The 23,497-nt window shown below is 47.0% G+C and overlaps 1 protein-coding gene across 2 annotated transcripts in view; it reads right to left on the minus strand.

The window, feature by feature from the left end:
* Nucleotides 1–23,497, minus strand: part of RCBTB2 (RCC1 and BTB domain containing protein 2) — a 331,364-nt gene that overhangs the window by 37,139 nt on the left and 270,728 nt on the right. For both annotated transcript variants that reach the window (XM_085621887.1, XM_085621886.1), the window contains 2 exons: nucleotides 22,331–22,470; nucleotides 6,537–6,667 (listed from right to left, as the gene is read on the minus strand). In XM_085621887.1, the coding sequence (XP_085478013.1) occupies nucleotides 6,537–6,667; nucleotides 22,331–22,470 (271 nt within the window). The remainder of the gene's footprint in view (nucleotides 1–6,536; nucleotides 6,668–22,330; nucleotides 22,471–23,497) is intronic.

Below are 23,497 nucleotides of genomic sequence, written 5' to 3' on the forward strand. Positions count from 1 at the left end.
TCTATCCGAGGGTTTAGGACCCTGGCCCTGACTGGGTCTTTAAAAACCTCAGGGGCATGTTTAATTACGCCCTTTAACATAGGTAGAATGGCAGTGGACCTATGTGTATCGTCAAAAGTGTCTAGGAGAAAATCCTCCTCCACTGGGTCGGTATGTAACTCCACCCCGTGGTAGTGTGCCGCCCGTTGTAACAAATGGTGAAAACCCAAGGAATCTTCAGGAGGGGATGGCCTAGATGGATAAAGGTCATCCTGTGGGACATCTGGGATGTCCGGATTGTTTTAATCATCCCATGGGTCTGGGGATCCAGTAGGGGTGGGATCCTGTGGCACATCTGCTGGATCATAGTAAGGGTCCCCCAAATCGTCTGGGACAGGAGACAAGGTGGGGGAACGATGGGGTGGAGGTGGAGAGGGTGGAGGAGGTGGGGAAGGCACCCTGAAAGGAGAGGTAGCAATGTCCTTTCTCTTTGGAGGTGGGGGTGGAGCTGGCTTGTCCAAGTGTCTCTTTTTTGAAGACAATGTCAAGTGTCCGGTCTTTGGATCCTTGGTGAGGGTTTTTTGCAAAGGATCCGGTGTGAAGAGCTCCTGTGACACCGGTTGTTTGGTCGGCGCTGAAGGTTTCGGGGCCGACGGCTTTTTAGGTTTGTCGAAGCCGTGCTTCCTTGGAACCTCCGTTTTTTTGGTCGGTGCCGAAGAAGGTCTCGACACGGGAGTGTCGGTGCCGAGGGTCTTGTGATGTTTGGTCGGCGCCGGAGGAGCAGGTTTCGACACCGAAGACTTCGGTGCCGGGTTCGGTGTGGAGGCCGATTTTTTCCTCGGTGCCGAAGGGTGTTTCTCGGCACCGGTGGTCGGCTGGCTCGAGCCCGAGCTGCCGGAAGGCTTAATAGGCTTCTTTACCGGGACCGAAGGTGGGGTGTGAGAAGCAATGTCCTTGGTCTTGCCTAGGTCGGAGGCGAAGGTGTGACCGAAGCCTTTTTCAGTATCGGCGTGGGCGTGGGAGGGGGAATTGTACTCACGACCCGCTGCGCCGGGGTGATGTTCTCCACATCTGAGTCGTCGGCCTCGGAAGCGCTGACGAGGTCATCGTCCTCCTGTTCTATGTCCTGCTGTCCCGGAGCTTCGACGTCATCCCCGAAGATGTCGACTGGATCAGAGGACGGAGAGTGCGCCATGTTGCGTCTAGCCCGTCGATCTCGAATGGTCTTTTTTGAGCGAAAAGACTTGCAGGCGGGACAGTCTCGGGCCTCGTGTTCTGGGGAGAGGCAGAGGTTGCACACCTCATGGAGATCGGTGTGGGGAAATTTGGACCCACATCGAGGGCACTTCTTGAAGGGAGTTCTTTCCATCAGCCGAGACCGGAGCCGGAATAGGCCCGAAGGCCGCCATTGACCACCGGAATCGAAGAAGTGCCGAGAGAAGATGAGTAAGATGATTTATATCTTTGAAGAAGCTCGATGAGCGAGGATTTGTGCGTCGATCGGTGAACTGGGAAGTTCGGAACCGGAGCGCGAAGTATTACATCCGAGCCGGATGGCGGAAAAAAACAATCTGAGGATGGAGCCGAAGCCCATGCGCAATACTAACCAGAGGAGGAGTCACCGACCTCGTGACTCCCAAAGACTTTCCAAAAGGAAAAACAAACTGCAAACATCCGGGCCCAACACCAGATGGCGATCTATGCACAGTGTATAATCTGCAGCTCATATGCCTCGAACACGAAGTTTCCTCAGGTCAAACGACCTGCAAGATACTTAAAGTTTGATTGAATGCTGGATCAGTGTGGCCAAATGCACAGGGAGCACATGAATGCAGGCACACGCTCCTAATGTATAGCGATGGTGTCTTCACCACCAACATAACATATTTACAACTTGACCACTGACAGAATTAAAAACAAACGTACTAATTGAAATAAAAAATGGTAAATTGTAGGAATTCTTAATTTTTGATTTTTGAATGAGTATCTACTCCTGTTTATTCTACCAAAGGATCTTCGGTTGTGCATCTGATTGCTTGAAAACTCTACAAGTTACATTGTAAAAACTTCTTTGAACTTCATTTTTATCACAGGAGACTTATGAAAAATGACCTTGCCTGGGTTCAAGCCTAAGCGCAACAACAGAGTGCCCAGCTATACAAGGGACGACAGACTGAAGGAAAAGATCATGGTCTTCTAGCCCCGTTGCTTCTTCTGGCTCAGATACCGATTTTCAATACAACATTGCCTCAATATTTTTGCTGCTTGTGGCCTGCATGCTGGCAGGGATCCCCAGATTAATCCCCCCTTTGATATGAAGTTTTGACAAAATATAAAAATGCACCACTTCATATTTGAAGCTCTTAATCTATGATGAGGTATTCATCATACCACACCATTACTATGCCATATTTACATTCATCATCATCAGGAAACTACATATTGGCCATGCACAAATGTATTTGGACATAGTCCGAAGCAGTAGTGGTTATACTATTATAGTATACTCTTTACAAAAAAAAGTTTGGATATCTAGGCAATTTTTTGATTTGGAAATTCATGAACTGGGTTTTGCTATATGTAAATATCAACTATTTTAATTCAAACATTTCACTAATATTGGAGATCAACAACTCACAGTTGCTTCCAATTCATATACTTTGGTAGAATATCTCTAGCACATTCCACATACAATTAATGCGCATACAAAGCTTTTTGTGTTTAAAAAAAAGAGAGATACCGCTCCACCTGGGATGACTCCACTGTGGCAGGGTAGATGCCCCCCCGCCCCATGTGACCGGCTTACAGAGATTTAGGAGGTGGGAGAGGATCGGTTATCACTCACCTAGGGGATATCTGTTGAGGTGAAACCCTGATGTCCTTCCAAGACATGCAGGAACACTATCAGCTTTCCCGCTTACAATTCCATCAGTATCTGTGGCTCCACCATGCCCTTTCTGTACACCTCCCCTCAGGTACTCAGCTACCCAAATTCGGCCCCCTCAAGGCCAAGCGCATAATGGAAAGGCTGGGCAAGGGGGCCATCTCCATGGTTTACCGTTCCCTCATTCTTAATGCCCAATATCGTTTCCCTGGGTTACAGACGCAATGGGAGATATGGGTGGGAGACCTTTAAAACAATGAATGGCTCCAAGGTTACTCGCGATCTCCTCACGCCTCCATATGATCCAACTGAACTACCTCCACACTGCCTACCTGACTCCCCAATGATTACACAGTGCGGGCAATACAGCACGGGCTACTGTGCACACTGTTCCCAGACAAAAGCTGACTTTCTCCATATGACTCCCTTTTGGGAGGGAATATAAAGGGAGCTTTCTGAGTTCTTTGGGAGTCCGCTTGACCTCACCCCCAGGGTGGCTTTGATGGGTTTGCTCGCGGAGGTGGGTGAACCGAGGATGGAGGAGATCTTTATTGGGGTGGCCACGTTGGTGGCTAATCAGGACATTGCCCTTAAATGGAGCTCTCGACAGCCACCCCACTGGTGTTGGTGGACTGGAGGACAGGTGTCGACTGGTGGCCACCCAGGGGAAGTTTATTTATGATGACCAGGGCTGCCCCCAGAAACAAGAAAACATTTGCTGTAAATGGTGAGAGTACAATGGGTTCGATACTGCACCTTCCTGAGTATGTACCCTTGTCCAACGCATGCAACGCTGAAATGTGAAACTGATTAATATGTGTTGGTCATGTATGTTGTATTAAAATCAATAAAGTTGTTTATCAAAAAATCCCCCCAAAAAGTTGGGGGTTCAGTGAGATCAATTTTCATACAGATGCACTACTAACTGTCAAGAAATGTGCAGGTCTCCGAGTGACAACAGGGATCTGCGTACTGAGGGAAGAGCTACTGTTCTGGGCACCTCTGTGCAGTAAGGGTGCCCTCTTGAATGGACAGCGAGGCTAATTGTTATTAGCAAACCTCTATCTGCAGGGAGGACAACTCAAAAGCCATTGAACAAAGCTAAAAGGGCTCTTCCTGGTTATTTAAATGGTAGTAAATGTATAATTCTGGTAGATAAATGATCTTGATTCCTCACCTTAGGAATATACTCTCAGGCATCAGACGGGTCCTCAAAACCCCCACAGCAATGGTCTCCCAGTGGTGCAATGCAGTTTGTGCCACGACTCTGCCTGCTGGACATGACAATATCGAAGTACATACAAACATGCTGTCATCACGTCCTACAGCCTTCCACACCCCAGTGAGGCATGGGGGGGGAAGAACCAAGATAGCACCAATGACAGTGACAAGTACAATGCGTAGCGTATGCTTTGGGATCCTATTATTCACTGCACTAACTCGCCGGAGGGGAGAGAACATGGTGAGTAATCAGTGGAAAGAGAACGTGTCCACCAGAAATATCATTAGCAAAGGTAAGTAACTTTTTTCTGATGTGTTCATCTTCACACAGATTCTCGACATCAAGAGTAAATCCCAAAGCAATATCTCCCTGGGAGGTGGGTATAAGTAGTGCCACTTAACCAAGAAATATATCAAGAAAGGTACAGAGTTCCGTATGGAAATGCATTTTGTTGATAGTGACCATTAGAGATCCTCTACACCCTAAACAAATAAATGGTGAGAGTGGCCTGTCTTACGTGCCTGGCAGGATTATGAATGCTGGTTGCTCATTGTAACTACTGTCCTGATGATGACCTCGTCAAATTAGTGACACCAGAGTTGAAATATCGGCAACTTTATTAACGGAATGACTCTTTTGTGAACATGCGCAGGAACTTTTCGCTGTGGAACTCAAAAGCCAGAGCAGTCGGTCTTTCCTATATAGACAAGTACATTTTATTGAACCGCTATTTTTAACGGTTTACGTATTCACTACAGACTAAGTTTTCACTGTGAGTTATGCACTCTGAGATATTTCCAACGTGTCACCATTCACGTTTTGTAAAATGTTTTCCATATATTATGGTTGCATTGGTATTTAGGAAAAATGTAGGCCGCTCTCAGCATTTATTGGTTTACAGCATAGAGGACATCGAGCAATCACTAATAACAAATAAGCATTCCCATTGGGAACACTTTCTCATAATATATAAATACCCGCTTCTCTTTCAGGTTATTGGGTTGCTCTATTTTTTTTCCTAAAGGTTAATCAAGAAAGTCATGCAACATAGCCCTCGCAAAGTACCTGTTACTGCGCACCAGGATCCATCATGAAAAAGTTCAGCATTGCCTGCTGGAAGACCTCGAGGTACAAAGGGTTGGCCAATGAAACCAGGAATTCTGGTCTCATCATTTTTAATGTTGGGATCTTGGTTGATGATGAGAAGGAGTCTTGTGTCAGGGAATGGCGTCACGATGTCGAAAGAAAAGGAGTGGGTCTGCTTCCGTGAGGAAGAAACGAAGTTCCCCTTCCTATGGTGCTCTTTACATTTTTTCGTGGGAAGATGTCTTGAGAGATCATTCCCTACCAGGGGACTTACTTAAAGGAGGGGCATCACTCCTCTGTAAACCTTGGCCAAAAACAAGCATATGGAAGCACAGGCTGTGGTATCATGTTCCAACCCTTAAGACTACATGCAGATAGATGTCAAATGTGTCCGACAAGGACATCTTTTGGCATTTACGATAGGGTCTAAATGCTGAGACTTTTAAAAAAGACATTTGAACTAGTCGCTGTCAAAATACTGAGGAATTTTGTTGGTGGAAAACTGAGAAAGCTGCGGACCCACGTGGATGAGGTGTAGAAACTGATACTAGTGTGCTGTTTGGTTCCTACTGTACTGCAATGTCATCAGTTCCATTGGGGAAGTCCACAGCTGAAGATGCATGCCGCCACCTGGTGGTGCTGCAGAACCATTGCTGGGGAAAAATTTTCTGGATTATTCTGATGCCTGGAAGGATATTCTTAAGGTAAGGAATCTGCTAGAAGATACATCCATTAGATCATACAAAACCGCTTTAGAGAATCAACGGACATTTTGGCAGATTCCACCTTGAACAGGTGTATGCCCCTGTAAGAACATTTTGGTTATTTATACAACTACCACGATGGAAAAAATTACATGGGTGGCTGTTTTAGTGTAACTGTAACCTGCTTCAGTTATGCTTGTTAGCTTACACCAATGCTGCCCTTGAGATATGCCCTCTCTGATATTATGGAGCGCTTTGTATTGGCACGTGAGACAAGAAAGTGCAAAACGTTTGCTCATGCAGAACCATATATATAACTCTTTTAGGACATTTCCCTAGTTTTAATGACCTCAGCTAAGTATCGGCACGTATTCATTGTGACAACTATCATGTGACCAAGGCTACAGTATAAATTTGTGCCTTGCCAATGCTAGAAAAAAATTGTCTCCACTGGTATTTTCAGGGGAACCCCATATCAGTTGACTCGGATTCACAGACTTATGATTTTGGTTTGTCATTAAATGCTTTCAATCGACCTAAACCAGAGGTGAGGATTTCTTCAATAATACTTATGGTACGTACACTGGTGCTGCTAATTCACTACAGAACTGCTAAAATAACAACTGTCTGTACAAGAGAACTGGGAAAAATGAACCCATACCTGTGCATCGTATTTGACCGCGGCAGACAGTAGAGCAATTGCATTGTTCTCACAGATGCCCTGTTTGATGGCTTGTTGGCAAAGCTTTTTCAACCTGTTTTCCCTATAGAATATTGCCAGATCTAGAAGTCCTGTAAAACAATGAAAATGTAAAATCAATATTTACAGGCTATGTCATAACAAACTTTCTGTATAGTAACAATATCTGAAATCTAGACTCCATCTCCGATTTGGGGACCCTATTCATCTGTTTACCTGGTGGTACCAAGACACAACCATAAACCTAGAAACATTTTACCTCATTGGTATCAAGACACAATCATAAACCAGGAAACATAAGTGTGGTAAAACTGAACATGCAATCTGAAATGTAATTCTTAGAAAAATCAAACAAGTTGTTCAAATTTAAAATAGACACTTAGCAAACGCCCAAACGCATGGAACATGTTCACTTTAATATAATGTTGTACTAAATTAAGCAAACACATCAGGCTGTCCCTCAAAGGACGTCTCACCGTACCCAGATAGCAAGACAAATTGGGCCCCCAGAATATGTAATGCCCTTCTATTGAAATGGGGATGAGACTTGCTCCCTCTTTTCAAATCCAGTCATAAAGACCATTTATAACATTAGACCTCATCATTTTACCCATGCTTACATTTTTACATACAGTGACTGACCCCACACCCCAGCTACAGGACAGCAAAAATGGCACTAACATTTAGAGGCATATCATAGGCATATCATACGAAGACTTGAATCGGTTGGCCTTTGCTACATTTATGCTACATAGCGATACTCCGATTTCTTACCTTTGCTCAAAGGGGGCAGTTTGACTGAAGGCAGGGGTGCACGTTGAACACCTTTATTTGAGGAGTTGATGCGGGCAACAGAGGTCTGAGCTTCATGTGTTCCATCCAGATATCAATTGCCTCGGAGGCATTTGATACAGCCAAACATTGCTTTAAGTCCCTGACACATGCAAGTAGTAGGGTGAACGTGAAAGAAATGTGGTTAAAACCTTACCACTGCAGCGTCGACCTTACAAGAAGCTAAGCCCTATGATGAAGCATAGCACCCATCTGTGGGTGTGATGGTTCTCCCTTCCAGATAGGAAGACCATTTCCTTAAATTAAGAATTTCCACCTACACTCCATTTACATTACACTATTTTTTCTAAACCTGCCCTCTCTCCACCGACGATAAAATAAAAAAAAAGCTAACGAAAGTTATCAGCCCTGTAACTGTCTCACTACAATTCAGAATTATTGCTCCGACCATTCACAAATAAATTAGAAGATAATATCAAAATGAATACAAAAAAATAGACAACTCTTCTACAACCTTGGACAGACGGGGCCTCTAGAATCAGTTAATGGCAGCAGCAGCTGAACAGCTGTCACCCAATGACTGAAACGGAAACTTAAGATTGGCATATCATTATGCCCCATATAACAAACAATAAATGGTACTGTTTCACTCACCTGTCTAGTAGGCTAAAAGTATTTAATTGGGTATCAGGTGACAAACATTTTGCTTTGGCTGACTAATACAACACAAATAAAAAAGAAGGAATATGTTACTTACCCAATAAGCATCTAGCCGTGGCTTGCAGTGCTGTAAGATTCATATACTCTGCACGCTACTGTCATACAGAGTTGGTCTTGGACATTGCAAGATGCTTTTGTTCAAAGAAGTCTCTTTGAGTAACTAAGTATACTGTGACTCTTCCCTTAGTAAGTAATGCAAGGGGGGGCACCGACTTCATTGTTAAGATTATTTTCCAAACAGCGCGTACATGTAGGTATGGGGTGGTTAGTAGAAAGAATATGGTGACCATGCAAACAGTGTTTAAAATTATATATACATACTGTGTACAGAGATGTGCAAACAAACACTAACTAAAGAGGAGGTCGGTGGGCACATGTGAATTTACAGTACTACAAGCTATGAACAGATGCTTACAAGGTAAAATATTTGTTCGTAGCATTTGTGGCTGTAAATACACATGCACTACATAGACTGTAAAGCAGTACTCTGCAAAGTGGTGGCTAGCCAGTGGATGGTTCAAATGTCTGAAATAGAGTTCTTAATACTGTTTGACCAACTCTTGCCTGTTGATAGGAAAGAATATTCCGACAAAAGTGTTTGCAAAAGTGTGAAGTTGACAATCTAGCTGCATTGCAGAGGTCAGCTATAGGACTATTCCCTAGAAATGCCACAGTTGGTCCCTTTCTTCCTAGTAGAGTATGGCCTAGATGAAGTGGGAAGAGCTCCTGGCTTCAAGGTAACATGTTTGGATACACTTAACTCACTTGTTATGCCAGATTAAATATCGGTTAACCATTACTATGTTTATCAACAATGACAAACATCTATTAAGTTTTCCAAAAAAGGTTTGGTTCTGTCTGTATAGTACATTAAGGCTCTTTTAACATCTACAGTATAAAGGGCTCTTTCTGCTACAGAGTGAGTGAGAGAAAAAGACTAGTAGCTCAACTATTTGATTATGGTGGAAAGGAGAGAACACCTTAGGAAGGAATTTAGAGTCCATTCTAAGAACAATCCTGTTAGTATGAACTTAGATAAAAGGCTCTGGCAAAGTAAGCGCTTGTAATGCATTTATGCACCTTACTAAGGTGATCGCTATGAGGCAAGCCACTTTCCAAGAGAGAAATTGCAAAGGGCAGGAATGCAATGGCTCGATTGGGGGACCCAGGAGTCTTGTGAATACTATAGTGAGGTTCCAGAGAGGAACAGGTGGCACTCTAGGTTGAATACTCTTTTAATGCTATCCATAAAGGCTTTAATGACGGGAATTGTGAAGAGAGATGACTGCAAGATGTAGTCATATGGAATTATAAGCCAGCCTTGATTTATGTAGGTGAAGAAAATAGCAGACACTCTCTTGGACCGCCTGTTTAAGGGGGTCTATATTCTTGTAAAAATAGAGGACAAATCTTTTTTGCTTTGCTGCCTAGTAGGCCCTACAAGTAAATTTCATTAGGATGCCTTTACATTTTTTTAATTGTTTTCCATGAAAACTCAAAACATTTAAAAGTACACGTGTGCCTAAGATACATCACTGGTTGTGGGATGGGATAGCTTGCAGTTACATGTTGGTCCAAGGACATTAAGGAGGCCCTCATTTTGTTTCCCGCTAGGGAGGGATGACATCCAATTCCACCCTCCTGTGGACCAGGTTGTCCATAAATGATTGTGGGAGACTTAGGTCATCAAACTCCAAGACCCCAGGTGCTAAATTGGTAGATTAAGTTGCCTGGGTTCTCTATGTCTAATTTTGCCCTATTAGAGTCAGAAGGTCCGGCCTATTGGGGAGCTCTCATGTAGGGAAACAGACATGTTGAGTGGGGCTGAGAACCAAAGTTGTATGTCCGACGTGGGGGCCATCGGAATGAGGTTAAGGGGCGTTTGCTGTACCTTCCTTAGCATGCACAGAAGGAGTAGGATGACGGAGATCCACAACTAAACTAACCAGCCATTTCCTGGAAAAAGTGCTTATTCGAAATACAATGGAGTGGATCATACAAGAAACATTACCAGAGAGCCCACATGTGAAGAAAAACTATTCAAGAAAGATCTGAGATGGTTTTGAGAGTCAAAAACTAGATTGGGTTGAATGACCAGACACCTCGGAGTTCCCTTAAATAATGCAAATTCTCCCTCGGTATCCATCACTGGATCCTTATATGATGTTACACAAATAATTCAACATGCCATCTGAACCAACCAATACAAGCTCAATAACGTGTATCAAAACTGACTGACACTATCCAGTCATTTTGAACTCTTTTCCGTCTTATTATATGTCCCCAGTTAGGACCTCATACACACCACCATTGAAGATTAATTACATAGAGAAATTTAATTAGTCAAAAATACCTTAATTTAAGTCCACTGACGGACATCATTAATCTGCCGACATGCAGTTGATATGGAATTTCAACAGTTCTTTAATTAGCATTTGACATTATGTAGTTAGGTCATTTTATAGCCATCTTTTGTTACTACTCTCTGTGGTGATCCCGTCCCCTTTTTTCTTTTTCATAGTTTATCAGTAATTTATCTTGGTGTTCCTGCCATAAGGCTGCCCATTCCTTTATTGTGTTTAGAATCAGGTTAAGGACAACCTTCATTATTAACCTTGATTATACCAGGTAATTCTCGTTTTAGACCTAATCACTGAACATGAAATCCTCCTTACAAGGTGACGGTTACAGATTAGTCCAATATGGCCGTTTGAGCGTTCCCAGCGCTTCGCACTATGTGTTCAAAGAGTAGCCACGCCCCTTCTGTCTCCCAGAAATGGCGGCTAACCGTGTCTCAAGTACTTTAAAAAAACAAACAAAAAAAAAAGGAGTGAAACAACTCTCTCTCTTCACATTTCGGGGACGGTATGGCACGTGCATTGGTGAAATTACCGGTCTGTGTTTGAGCGAGAATAAAGTATCTGTCAGTATGTATGGCAACGGTTATATATGCCCCTCAAAGGTAGGAGATGGACTGTTAATTTCGGAATTTCCGTTTTTTGACTATCATATTCCAGGTTTCTTCACAGGACAGAACCAGGCCTCCGATCCATATGAAGCCCTGATTTAAGGCACTTTCTGGCACCCTCCTCTATAGTCAGTGATGGAGGGCGGTCTTGTGGTCAGCTTCAGGACTGACACTTATTTCAGATCCGAATGGGGTACAAACACCAACGACTCTTTTGGCTTCGATGATTGCCTTGGCTTATCAGAGCCGAGAGGCTGATGGGGAGCGAGGCCTTTGGTCAAGTCCCACTTAAGGTCTGATGCCTTGCCTCGGTACTGACTGGAGCTGAAGGCTGAGAAGGCTCTGAAATCAGCATTGTTTTAAATGCTGATCTGGATGCCTATCCCCCTGTCCGCCTGCAGTGTGTAGCTGTTTGTGAGGTTTATGGTGTCTGGATTCTACCATAATCATGACCCTTGGTGTCAATTTGGTTCGAAGCCTGTAGTAGACGTGGACTTTCTATTTGAGTTATTCTGGCTCAGTGGAGTTGGATTGGATTACCTTTGGGTTGGGCTGGTGCACAGGCAGGCCCCGATATTTGACATCCTCTTGTTCCTCTTTTTCGGGGCATAAGGAATCGGCCTCACCCAAAAAGTTAAGCATGGCGTCTATAGATTGGAGCTGCATTGTGATGTGCACCTGGCATCGATTTCTACGCTGCCGAATGGTCTTTTTACACCCAAAGCTAAGCAGAAGGCACACTTTGAGTCTTTGTGATATGGGGAAAGGCACAAATTACATACACTCTGGGAGTCAGTCCGGGGGTATTTTGCATCACACCCAGGGAACATTTTAAAGGGCATATGTTCCTTCATCCTTAGTATCTCTAATTCTGTGGAATCAATGGAATTATAGGAGATGCAGACCAGATAAGCATAGATGCCCCGATAGTGGGAGGACTCGGTGTTGGAGTGTCCCTCTCTTGTCCTACGCTTACTGTTAGGTGTCAATGATAAAAAATCTAAAATGGATATCGATTAAATGCTTCTCTCCACAATCGTGGTTGACATTTGTACTGCAGGGGCATGAAATGCGAGTGATGAATGCACCGAATCTTGGAGTTTCATTGGTATGCGTCTGAACCTGTTGACAGAGAAAAACAATCTAGAAATGAAGTCAGTGTCCATGTGCAGTTTCTACTAAGGGAAGAGTCAGAGGATCGCTTGTGACTCAAAGCAACTTCTTCAAACAGAAAACAACTTGCAACGTCCGAGCCCAACACTAGAAGGGAGGGGTATGCAGAGTTTGTGTATCTACAGTCATTTTTTTTTTGTCAAACCATTTTTATTGCAGGTCCAAATATATTGTATAGCACTCAGGATAAATGTCATTAAAGCAGATTTCTCGCCCCCCTTAGTCATACATCCGTGCGGTATACACAGCCGTACTGCCCACATCCCGGAGGCCGGGCGGCGCCACTTAACCATATGTTACATCTTTACATTTCTTACAAGTTGTGTATCTACAGTCATGCATGCCATGAATACACAATTGATCTCAATGCTGAGCAACATATAGCACGGTGCGTTGCTCAAAAGAAAGAGGCACTTCATACTTTCAAGAGCGAAGTCAGGTATTTATGTCTCCGGGGTCAAGGAAAACATAAGGCTTTTGTTATATTTATAGAGCTAACATTGTGACTCCCAGATGTGACTAGGATTGTGACGGGGATGAGGAATGAAGAGGGATGAAGTGGGTGAAGTCAGACACCTACAGTTTAGGTATTCTTACTACCCAACTCAGAGCTCTAACAAATGAGGTTGTGAAGGAGAAAGTTAAAAAAGTATGTGTGACATACATTTTTTAACATTAAATGACCAACATTTAGCACGTTTACAGATTCATAATTCACCACAGTGTTAATGTTTGTGTGATAGACGAACCCATTTGTAGCGGTTTTAAATCGCAAGTGGAAGTTCTTAGAAGACAATCAGTGCTCCTAAGGCTACCAGATGGCAGCAGATGTGGGTCCTGCTTTGCAAAGGCAGTGGGGCTCAAATAAACCTTTTCCCTCCCTTTAATACCCTCACACAGAAAGCATTACAAGTCATTATTCTCACCTCAATAACCCCCTGCATTTCAACACTTAGAGGAAACAAAGCGCTCCCCTACCTCCTATGGCATAAAGCGGCCCAGTTCTATTTTCTACTGCGTGTTGCCTGTCCTCGTCATTCTCTACCTTGACCTTTGCTGAACCCCTTGCTATCTTAAGAAAGTGCAACCTAGGACAGGGCCAAGACGACGGTCATTGCATCTAAACCAATGAAGGCCAATTCCATTCTACCCTGCCTTCTCGTCGCCCTGAGATAACGTTGAAGAAGTCACTGGTGACCCTTGAATAAGGAACACACATGCTCTATAAAGTAAAATTATATTAAGAACAGCAGAATCACCCAAATGGACTATAGAATGGTGGTGCCTTATAGGTATGTATTGTTATTAATGTCGTCCAACGTATCAGTAAAGTAAGAGTGCGCTGTATATCAATTAAGAGTTTATACATTTGCATCTCATTGTGACATTACATTTCATATAGTCTGAATTTCATTACCGGTCTTAGATATTTATACTTTTCAAAAAAGGGATATTAAGTGATTTGCCAGGAGCCACATGATTAACCGAGCTGGATTTGGAATCCATGTTATCAGGTTCCATGGAGGCAGCTAGGCCACAACTCCTGCCCCTCTTTCATAAGCTCTGTTGGTGACATCTACTTCCATGGCCTTCCAGCACACCAGGATTAAGATCTGGGTCTAGCTGATCCCGAGTGCGTTTGGAGACTTTCGAGCAGCTGACGAACTACAAAGCATGGATATGGAGTATGGAAGGAACTGCTGCGCTCTCCTCATTGCCGGGAGGTAAGATTGTAGCATCCATCTTTCCCAGAAACAGCATCTATAATTTAGGGTAGTGACAGTGCAAGACTAAAGGCCTGACTGAGATCTCAGCGGATGGGTTACACCGACACAACAGTGACGCATATTCCACCCACCGAAATATAAATCCTATTTTTTCCTATGGGATTTATATTTCTGCGGATTGGACATCCATCACCATTGTGACAGAGTAACCCATCCGCAGACATCTAAATCAGGTCATAAGAACCTTATGGATGCAGGTAGCAGTAATGAACAAGTTACTTACCTTCGGTAACGATGTATCTGTAAGAAACATTAGTTAGTTAGATTCCTCACCTTAGAATATCCCCAGGCGTCAGACTGGATCCGGAAGATTTTTCGTCAGCAATACCCCTTGCGCGTCGCTAGGCGTCGTCTGCGGCTCCGCGTCCATCGTCGGCTTCGTGCGCCGGAATGACGTCGTCGGAGTACTTAGACGCCGCCCTCGCGCGCTGATGTCAGTTCTTGTACATAGCTTTCCGCGCCAGGAACGCAAAGCCATGCAAAGACCGACACTGGTGCCAAAAATAAAATCTAGGGGCCTGAAAAGGATAACCTTAACCCTAGATGTCAGTTCGCAGAACGGGGAGGATGGGTGGGTCGGTGAGGAATCTAACTAACTAATGTTTCTTACAGATACATCGTTACCGAAGGTAAGTAACTTGTTCATCTGAAAGAAACACGTTAGTTAGATTCCCCACCTTAGAATAGATACCCAAGCAATACCATCCCCGGTGGTGGGTCTGCGAACCAAGATCACACCAGAAAGTTCTGGAGGACAGAACGGCCAAAGAAGCCATCCCTCCGGACTTGGCTGTCAAGGCAATAATGCCTGGCAAACGTGTGTAGCGAAGCCCACGTCGCCGCCTGACAGATGTCCTGCAAAGGGACACCCCGTCCCAAAGCAGTAGTAGCCGCTGTGGCCCGAGTAGAATGGGCGCGCAGCCCAAGAGGAGGGTCCTTTTTTGCCAAGGAATAACAAATTTTGATGCACAAAACGACCCACCGAGAGATGGTCCGTTTGTGCACAGCTTTCCCCTTCTTAGCACCCACGTATCCAACGAAAAGTTGGTCGTCCACCCGGAACTGCTTAGTGCGGTCCAGATAAAAGGAGAGCGCACGTTTTGGGTCCAGACGGTGGAGCCTCTCTTCCTCTTTGGAAGGATGCGGAGGCGGAAAGAAGGTGGGCAAGGTGACAGACTGCCCAAGATGAAATGGAGTCACCACTTTCGGAAGAAAGGAGGGACGAGGCCGAAGGACAACCTTGTCCGGATGAACAGAGAGAAAAGGAGGCTTTGAAGATAAAGCCTGGAGCTCACTCACCCATCTAGCCGAGGTGATGGCTACCAGAAAGGCAGTCTTAAGCGTCAGCAGACGAAGAGGACAATTATGAAGAGGCTCAAAGGGAGCGCACATTAGAAATGTGAGAACAAGATTCAAGTCCCACTGAGGCATTACAAAAGGGACAGGAGGGAACGTGTGAGTAATGCCCTTTAGAAAGCGTGTAACTACAGGGGACTTGAAAAGAGAAGGCTGATCAGGAAGCCGCAAGAAGGCAGAGATGGCAGCAAGATAACCTTTCAGGGTGCCCAGGGCAGAGCCCTGCCGGGCCAAAGAAAGAAGAAACAGTAGAACCTCAGAAAGAGGGGCGAAAAGGGGATCCACAGCCTTTGCTGTGCACCATGCCACAAATTTGTTCCACCGGCAGGCGTATACCGTCTTTGTGGAGGGACGCCTGGCTGCCAGAATGATATCACAGACTTCAGGAGGCAAGTCAAATGGCATCAACTGCCGTCGCTCAATCTCCACGCATGGAGGTGGAGGCTGGACAGGTTCGGGTGGAGGACCGTCCCCTGCTGCTGCGACAGAAGATCCTCCCGAAGGGGCAGACGTATCGGAGGATCGGTCAACATACTGAGTAGCTCGGGATACCAGTACCTTCGTGCCCAATCCGGAGCCACCAAGATGACTTGGGCCCGGTCGTGCCTGATCTTCTTCAGCACTCTGGGCAGAAGTGGTATAGGCGGAAAGGCGTACAACAAACCGCAACTCCACTAGTGACGAAAAGCGTCTCCGAGCGAGTGCCGCCTTGGAAATTCCAACGCGCAGAACTGCTGACATTGCGCGTTCTCTTCGGTGGCGAATAGATCTAACCAAGGCTCTCCCCACTGCTGAAAGAGACCTTGCGCCACTTTGGAGTTCAGACGCCATTCGTGATCCATCATGCACCGGCGGCTGAGTTCGTCTGCTCTGGCGTTCAGAGAGCCCGCCAGATGTTGAACCACTAGGGTGACGCCCTGGTGTTCCAGCCACGTCCAGAGGCGCAGAGCCTCCTGACAAAGGGTCCACGACCCCACCCCGCCCTGTTTGTTGCAATACCACATGGCGGTGGTGTTGTCCGTGAACACCTGAACAACACTACCCCTGACAGAGGGAAGGAAGGCTTTCAGTGCAAGTCGGATCGCTCTCAACTCCAACAGGTTGATGTGGAGACGAGACTCCACCGGAGACCAGAGGCCTCTGATCTCCGCCTCTCCCATATGGCCACCCCAACCCAGGAGGGACGCATCCGTCACTACGACATGCTTCGGTTGGGGAAGGGAGAGGCTCTTGCCCTTGACCCAATCGCCGTCCGTGAGCCACCACTGCAACTGCTGTGCAGCGCCCTCCGAGATCAAGACATGGTGGTCGGACAGGTTGCCGTGATGCTGGGCCCACTGCAACTTCAGGTCCCACTGCAGAGCCCGCATGCGCCGCCTGGCGTGATGCACTAGTAGGATGCAGGAGGCCATCAGCCCCAGAAGCCGCAACACTAGCCTGACCGAAACCCAGGATAGAGGCCGAAAGATGGGAATCAGGGCCTGAATATCCCGGACCCGCTGTTGCGGCAGATAGACCCGGAACTGCGCCGAATCGAGAACCGCTCCGATGAAGAGGAGCTTCTGAGAGGGGCTCAGGTGTGACTTCGGCACGTTGATGGAAAATCCCAGCAAATGCAGGAGATCCGCCGTAGTCTGGAGGTGGGAGACGACTGTCTGGGGCGAGCCCGCCTTCAACAACCAGTCGTCGAGATAGGGGAAGACTGGAACCCCTGATCTGCGCAGATGAGCTGCGACCACCGCCATCACTTTCGTGAACACCCGAGGGGCACTGGTGAGGCCGAAGGGGAGCACGGTAAACTGAAAGTGCTCTGGGCCCACCGTGAACCGCAGGTAACACCGGTGGGCCGGCAGGACGGGGATGTGGAAATATGCGTCCTGCAAGTCCAACGCTACCATCCAGTCTCCAGGGTCTAGGGCAGCTAGAACCTGAGCCAAAGTTAACATCTTGAACCTTTCCTTCCGGAGGAAGGCATCGACGTTCCGGAGGTCCAAGATAGGGCGTAGGCCCCCTTTGCCCTTCTTGGGAACCAGAAAGTAGTGGGAATAACAACCACGACCTACTTCTGGGCTTGGAACGCGCTCTACGGCCCCCTTGGCCAAGAGGGCTGAAACTTCCTCGTGGAGAAGATTCAAATGATCCCCCGAGATACGGTGGTGCTGCGGTGGCATGACTGGAGGGGTCGTCTCGAAGGGGAGGGAGTAGCCCCTTCGGACGATTTGCAGCACCCACCTGCCCGATGTGATGGACCGCCAGTGGAGCAGGTGATGGCGAACTCTGCCGCCCACTGGCGTGGAATGGGCCTGAAAGCTCGGACTAGGAAGGCTTTGAGGCGGATGCTGCCGGGGTGGATGTGGGCTGACCTAGTCGTCCTCCAGAATCGCCTCGGCGGAAACCATGTCCGCGACCGCGCGCAGGTTGGTTCTGCGGCTGGTGGCTAGGCGTACGTGAGGAGGCACCCCTTCCTTGGCCACGAAAGGGGTGAAAAGCGGAAGTTTGCGACCGCGGGGCCGAGAGGCCCAAGGACTTGGCTGTAGCCCGGGAGTCCTTAAAGCGATTCAGCGCACTGTCCGCTTTCTCGCCGAAAAGGCGAGTGCCATCAAAGGGCATGTCCATGAGGGTGCTCTGGACATCGCCCGAAAAGGACGAGGACCACAGCCAGGCGTGACGTCTAAGCGCCACTGAGGTAGAAATCTCCCTACCCAGCGAGTCTGTAGTGTCAAGCCCACATCGGATAGCATGTCGCGCTGCATCCCTCCCATCGGCCAGAGCCTGGGTAAGTCGTGTCTGGACCTCCTCCGGACACAGGGGCAGCACGTCCTCCACCGTATCCCACAGAGAGCGGGAATAACGGTCCAAGAGACAGGCGGTGTTCAAAGACCGCAGACCCAAACTAAGGGAGGAGAACAGCTTTTTGCCGAACTGTTCCAGTCTCTTGGAATCCCGGTCCGGCGGAGCGGTCGGGAAGGAGGATTGGGAGGTAGAGGCCTGGATAACCAGGCTCTCGGGGGTAGGGTGTTGGGACAGAAAACTGGGGTCGCCCGGAGCAGGGCGGTGGCGCCTGGCGACGTTCCTGTCCACAGGAGGAACTGTGGAGGGCTTGGACCAGGTGCTCTGCAGAACGTCAGTGAGGGCCTCATTGAATGGCAGCAGAGGCTCAGTGGAGCTTGCTGCAGACTGAAGCACCTCAGTGAGGACGTTAGTCCTCACCGCCACGGCAGGTAGCTCGAGCCCAAGGGCTGCGGCCGCCTTGCGCAGCACCACAGAGAAAGCAGCATCCTCCTCCCAAGCCACAGTCGGAGGAGAGATGAATCCAGTGTCTGGAGAGGTATCAGACCACTGGCCTCCCCCAGTTCATCTGCCCAGTCCTGTGACAGTTGAGCCTGAACGGCCATAGGATCCTCGGACCCCTCCCATTCGCCCCCATCATCCGATTCCTGGTATGCAGGAGGAAGGATCGGAGCCGGGCGATAGACAAAATGTGTCTCCAGCGGCGCCGAACGCGGCGTCCATCGACGCCGTAGCGGCGCCGGGCCCGGAGCGGGGCTGAACTGGGGCTCGACGCCGAGCGGAGTCGGCGTCGGAGGTGGTACCGGTGTCGACGCCGGCGGAGGAGGAGTGACGAGGTCGACCGGCGTCGGCGGGGACTCGGGAACGGGTCCCTCGGGCACTTGCGGCGTCGAGGCCGGAGCCGGGGCCGGAGCCGCCGGCAGGCAAGGTTGCCCAGTCGGGTCCGCGGGGCCCGAAGGCGCGCCAGCGGGCGTCGACGGCGGGGCCAGGTTCCTCATGGCCGAGAGGAAGGCACTGACCTCCGCCGGCGTCGCGTCAGTCCCAGGGACCGGTGGGTATGGGGACTTGCGCGGCGCCTGCGGCTCTGCCGGAGCCGCGGGGGTGGAACCACCCTCACCCTCGGCCGAGTCGCGCGACCGGCGAGGGGAGTCCGAAGAGCGGTGTCGCCTCTTGGACTTCTTGGAGTGCTTCGACTTACCCGAAGACTTGGATCCCGATGATCGATGATGACGTCGGCTGCGGCTCCGCAACCGATCCTTGGACCTCCTCCTGGACCGGGATCGAGAGGGGCGCGGAGCCGAGTGGCGAAGCTCGAGAAGCTTACGGGACCGCTCCCGTCTAGCCTTCGAGGTCAGGGCCTTGCAGTCCGAACACGACGCCGCGTCGTGGTCGAGGCCCAAGCAGTAAAGGCACCGGCGGTGATGGTCCGTAACCGACATCAAGCGGTTGCAGTCAGCACAGGCTGTAAAACCAGGCATCCTACCGGCACCGGAGTCGAGACAAGATCAAAAAGGATCGAAAAAAGTTAGTCAAAAAGTGACTAAAAGGGGTAGCTCTCCCGGATCTGCGCTTACTGGCGCGGAAAAAAGAAGAACTGACGTCAACGCATGAGGGCGGCGTCTAAGTACTCCGACGACGTCATTCCGTCGCACGACGCGGACGACGGACGCAGAGCCGCAGACGACGCCTAGCGACGCGCAAGGGGTATTGCTGACAAAAAATCTTCCGGATCCAGTCTGACGCCAGGGGATATTCTAAGGTGAGGAATCTAACTAACGTGTTTCTTTCAGATAGGATCTTTTACTGACAGATCAATGGCACAGCGATAGGTGTGTTTCATAGGCCAGTGGGGAAGAAATCACAATATTCTGAGACTTCCTTAGCCAATCAACCAGAAGGATCTGCACGAGGAGGACACAAGCAGACCCCTGGAGGCTCACATCCCCAAAATAATTAACAGGTGCTACACCTGCAGAGCATTTGTCCACCAATAATGAACCTCCTATTCAATATAACATCGTATGGCGGAGCAGTAAGATCGATTAAAAAGAGAAGAAATTTGAATAAACAAAATAGAAAAAGTTCCCAACAAATGTGATGTAAAAGAGTAGGTGATGGCCCTTCAAACCAAGTTAGACCAGACAAACAGGGATGACTGAGGCCAAAAGGTAGGAAACTCCACAGACAGTAGGATCAGATTAATAAGACTTCAGTATATTAGATAAAAGATGCCTCATAAAAAAACTGTGTTGTTCCAAAGTTATGCTATGGGCTCAAATGCCCATCTTGAAGACCAGGTGGACCACCTAGTAAACCTAGGCCGAGACATATTAATCAGTGATAAATGACTGGTTAAGGGTGAGTCAGCTTTACCTTTCCAAATGTTACTAAATGCATTCATTTCCAACAGCAGGTGTGCAAAAGCTGCCATGATTACCAACGGCAGGCTCTAGGATAGGTGACAATGACAGGCACATGATTCTGAAAAACATTCTTGAAAAACACAAACACAATAAACGTTTGAAGGCAGAAGCAATTAAAAAGGAAATTCTCTATCAAGGACAACAAGTCTTACTGTTACCTGGTTTCAGTTCAATTATTATTGCTAGAAATAGGAAATTAGATTCAATCTTGTACCTCTCGAACTGAGGGAGACAGTAGCAGGTAAAGTCTCGATTTTTGAACAACTGGACGCTGCAGCAGAATTATACAGTGGCAACCACCACTTATTTTAAGTGGTAGGGCAGCCGCAGGATGAGGACAGGAGTTTGGGGTGGTACAATAAAGTTACCTGACGCTCCGCTCCAGCTGATGGCCGCCTCGCTGCTCCTCTCATCGCCGTCGGGCCAGAAGGGGGTGGGCCCTCAGGGCACAGGTTCCACATCTAATCCAGACGCTGCTCTCACATGAGAGTAGCGTCAGAATTGTTCTGAGCGGCCTCGTTTGCAGCTCAGATGGTGCATTGGAGCCTGAGCCTTCTGTTTAACACAGCCGGATTGGAGAAACATAAGTGGGCATGTGTGTTTGGCCGGCCTAGGACGGCAGGCCAGGCACACATGCGCATTTATGAGTGCACTCTACTCCTCCTCCCTCACATGCCCGGCCCGCCCTATAGTTATTGTATTTTGGGGCTAAGACAGCATATATAAGATGACAATAACTGTGTTATTGTCATTTTATTTATCGTCTGCTGGCGCAGGGTGTGGGGTGATGCTCCTCCACCATTACGGAGGAGGCTCCCCCGCCAGCATATGTGGAAAGCCTTAGGAGAAGGGCTTAGAGTTTGTGGTTTAGAGCGAAGTAATGAAGTTTCTGCAATATGACTCTAAACTCTGGTGCACTGTTGGTATAGTTAACATGCGTATTTACGAGCACACTGGGTATGCGAGTGGTCAACATCAGGAGATTGTGCTTTAGAGTCATTTACTGGGGGTTGTATATACTGTTCCCCAATGACCCAATCTCTGGGGTCGATCTGAGGCTTAACCACATAGTCGTTTGATGTGCTGTCGGAGGTACATTAAAGAAGTGGTGCTATAGACATTTCCCTTCCCCTTTACTAAGGCTAAATCCACCTCCCATATTTAGCTGTGGACATCACTGCATGGTCTTTTCCCACCTCTTAAGCTTCCCTAAACGTTCTGTTACTGCCTTTAACCCCCACAAACTGCTCGGTCCCTCTTATTCCATTCCAACCAAATTCTTGTTTCTCACCTTCTTTTGAAGACAAACCCTTCTTAATACTCTGTAATGAGAACTTGATAACACGTGATAACACTTGATAAACCCTCAATTTAGAAGTGGAATAGAACACTGGTACTACTATGTCAAATCTTGAGATCACAGGAGCACTCATAAATTGGATTTTGTGAAGCGCACCATTTTTCCCCAAATGCTGTAGCCTTCCCATTTCTTCCTATTAAGCTTATTCTGTGGTTATTATTTTATTTTCTGGATACACAAAAGTCATATATTTCAGCCAAGCATTGAAATAACGATAAAGTTAAACCAAAACACCAGAATCTGACAGATATTTCCCATTTCTTAGCTTTCAGTTGTATTCTAACCCATAATAGCCTGCCAGAATAACTATTTTTTGAGCTTGTAACACCAACATTTTATTTTCATCCCCACATTTTCTGCGACAGTTACACCAGACTGTTAATTACCTATTGCATCCTCTGGGGAGAGATTGATACTATCTGTGTACAGGTATTCCAGGAAGGCTCGATACACAGGGTACGTAAACTGATTCATTTCTATGATTTCCTCATCATTGTTATGTAGCATGGAACGGAAATGTTCACACCTTGGTTGGGGGGCAAACAACAAACATGTTATATAGCTTACAGTTTAGAACAACTGTAACAAACACAATAATGGATCACCTATATTTCCCTGCGATCAAATTATGCAAATCATACATAAATGTAACCAGGGCCCCTGGAACTATGCAATTATATGGTGGCGGAATTTTCTGCAAAGTTATGGATGTGCCGCAGTTGCCACATAATCCATCATCTATTGCATAATCTGCATATTTAAACAAATTGTTTCTAGCTCATGTGGATCATAAATTGCTAACATGGTGACACGTGTTCCTGTGCAGTGGAAGGCCCTTCACATAGGTGGACTGGTCCTCATTCAGTCTCTTATTACTATATTTGTGTATTAAATAAGATGAAATTGTTTACCGGACAGTGTTACTACGTATACATATAACAAAATAACTAAGTAATACACTCAAATAATGTGCTACATCAAGCCGCATAATTTGCCTTTTCTTGTCTCATAATTTAGTCAAACCTGTTGTATAATTTGGTCCTCAGCTACTGCATTATTCCAGTGGCCCTGAATATAATAGATTAGAAAAGTAATAGTAGAAGACCACCACATTCTCGTAGTCTTGCCTTTCTTCTACCATTCGTAGCACTTAGTGACCTGACCTTTTCCACAATTCTCCTAGGATTACCCCCAAACCCTTGTGCCCTACATCATACCACATTTCACATCTATTTTTGCACGGTTCCCTTCCACAGCCTAAAAAGCAAATCTTTAGCTTAATCAATCTTCATGCTTCCTTGGTGCTGTCAAATATAAGTGAAAAGTCGAAGACAACCATCAGCAGTTTCTTGTGCTGTGCTCCAGCTGACGTTGCAACCTAGAGGGTTAGGTTGACAAAGGGTTCCAGCACTATGAATGAATGAAATGAATGAAAATATTTATAAAGCGCAGTCTAGGCGCTATACGGATCAGACAGGTAGTGAAGTTTTGGTTTTCCTAATTAGAAGCAAAAAGTCAAGTTTTGAAAGATTTTCTGATCTCTTGTAGACAGG

Source organism: Triturus cristatus, chromosome 8, assembly GCF_964204655.1.
Source record: "Triturus cristatus chromosome 8, aTriCri1.1, whole genome shotgun sequence".
In the NCBI taxonomy this organism is placed as follows: Eukaryota; Metazoa; Chordata; class Amphibia; order Caudata; family Salamandridae; genus Triturus; species Triturus cristatus.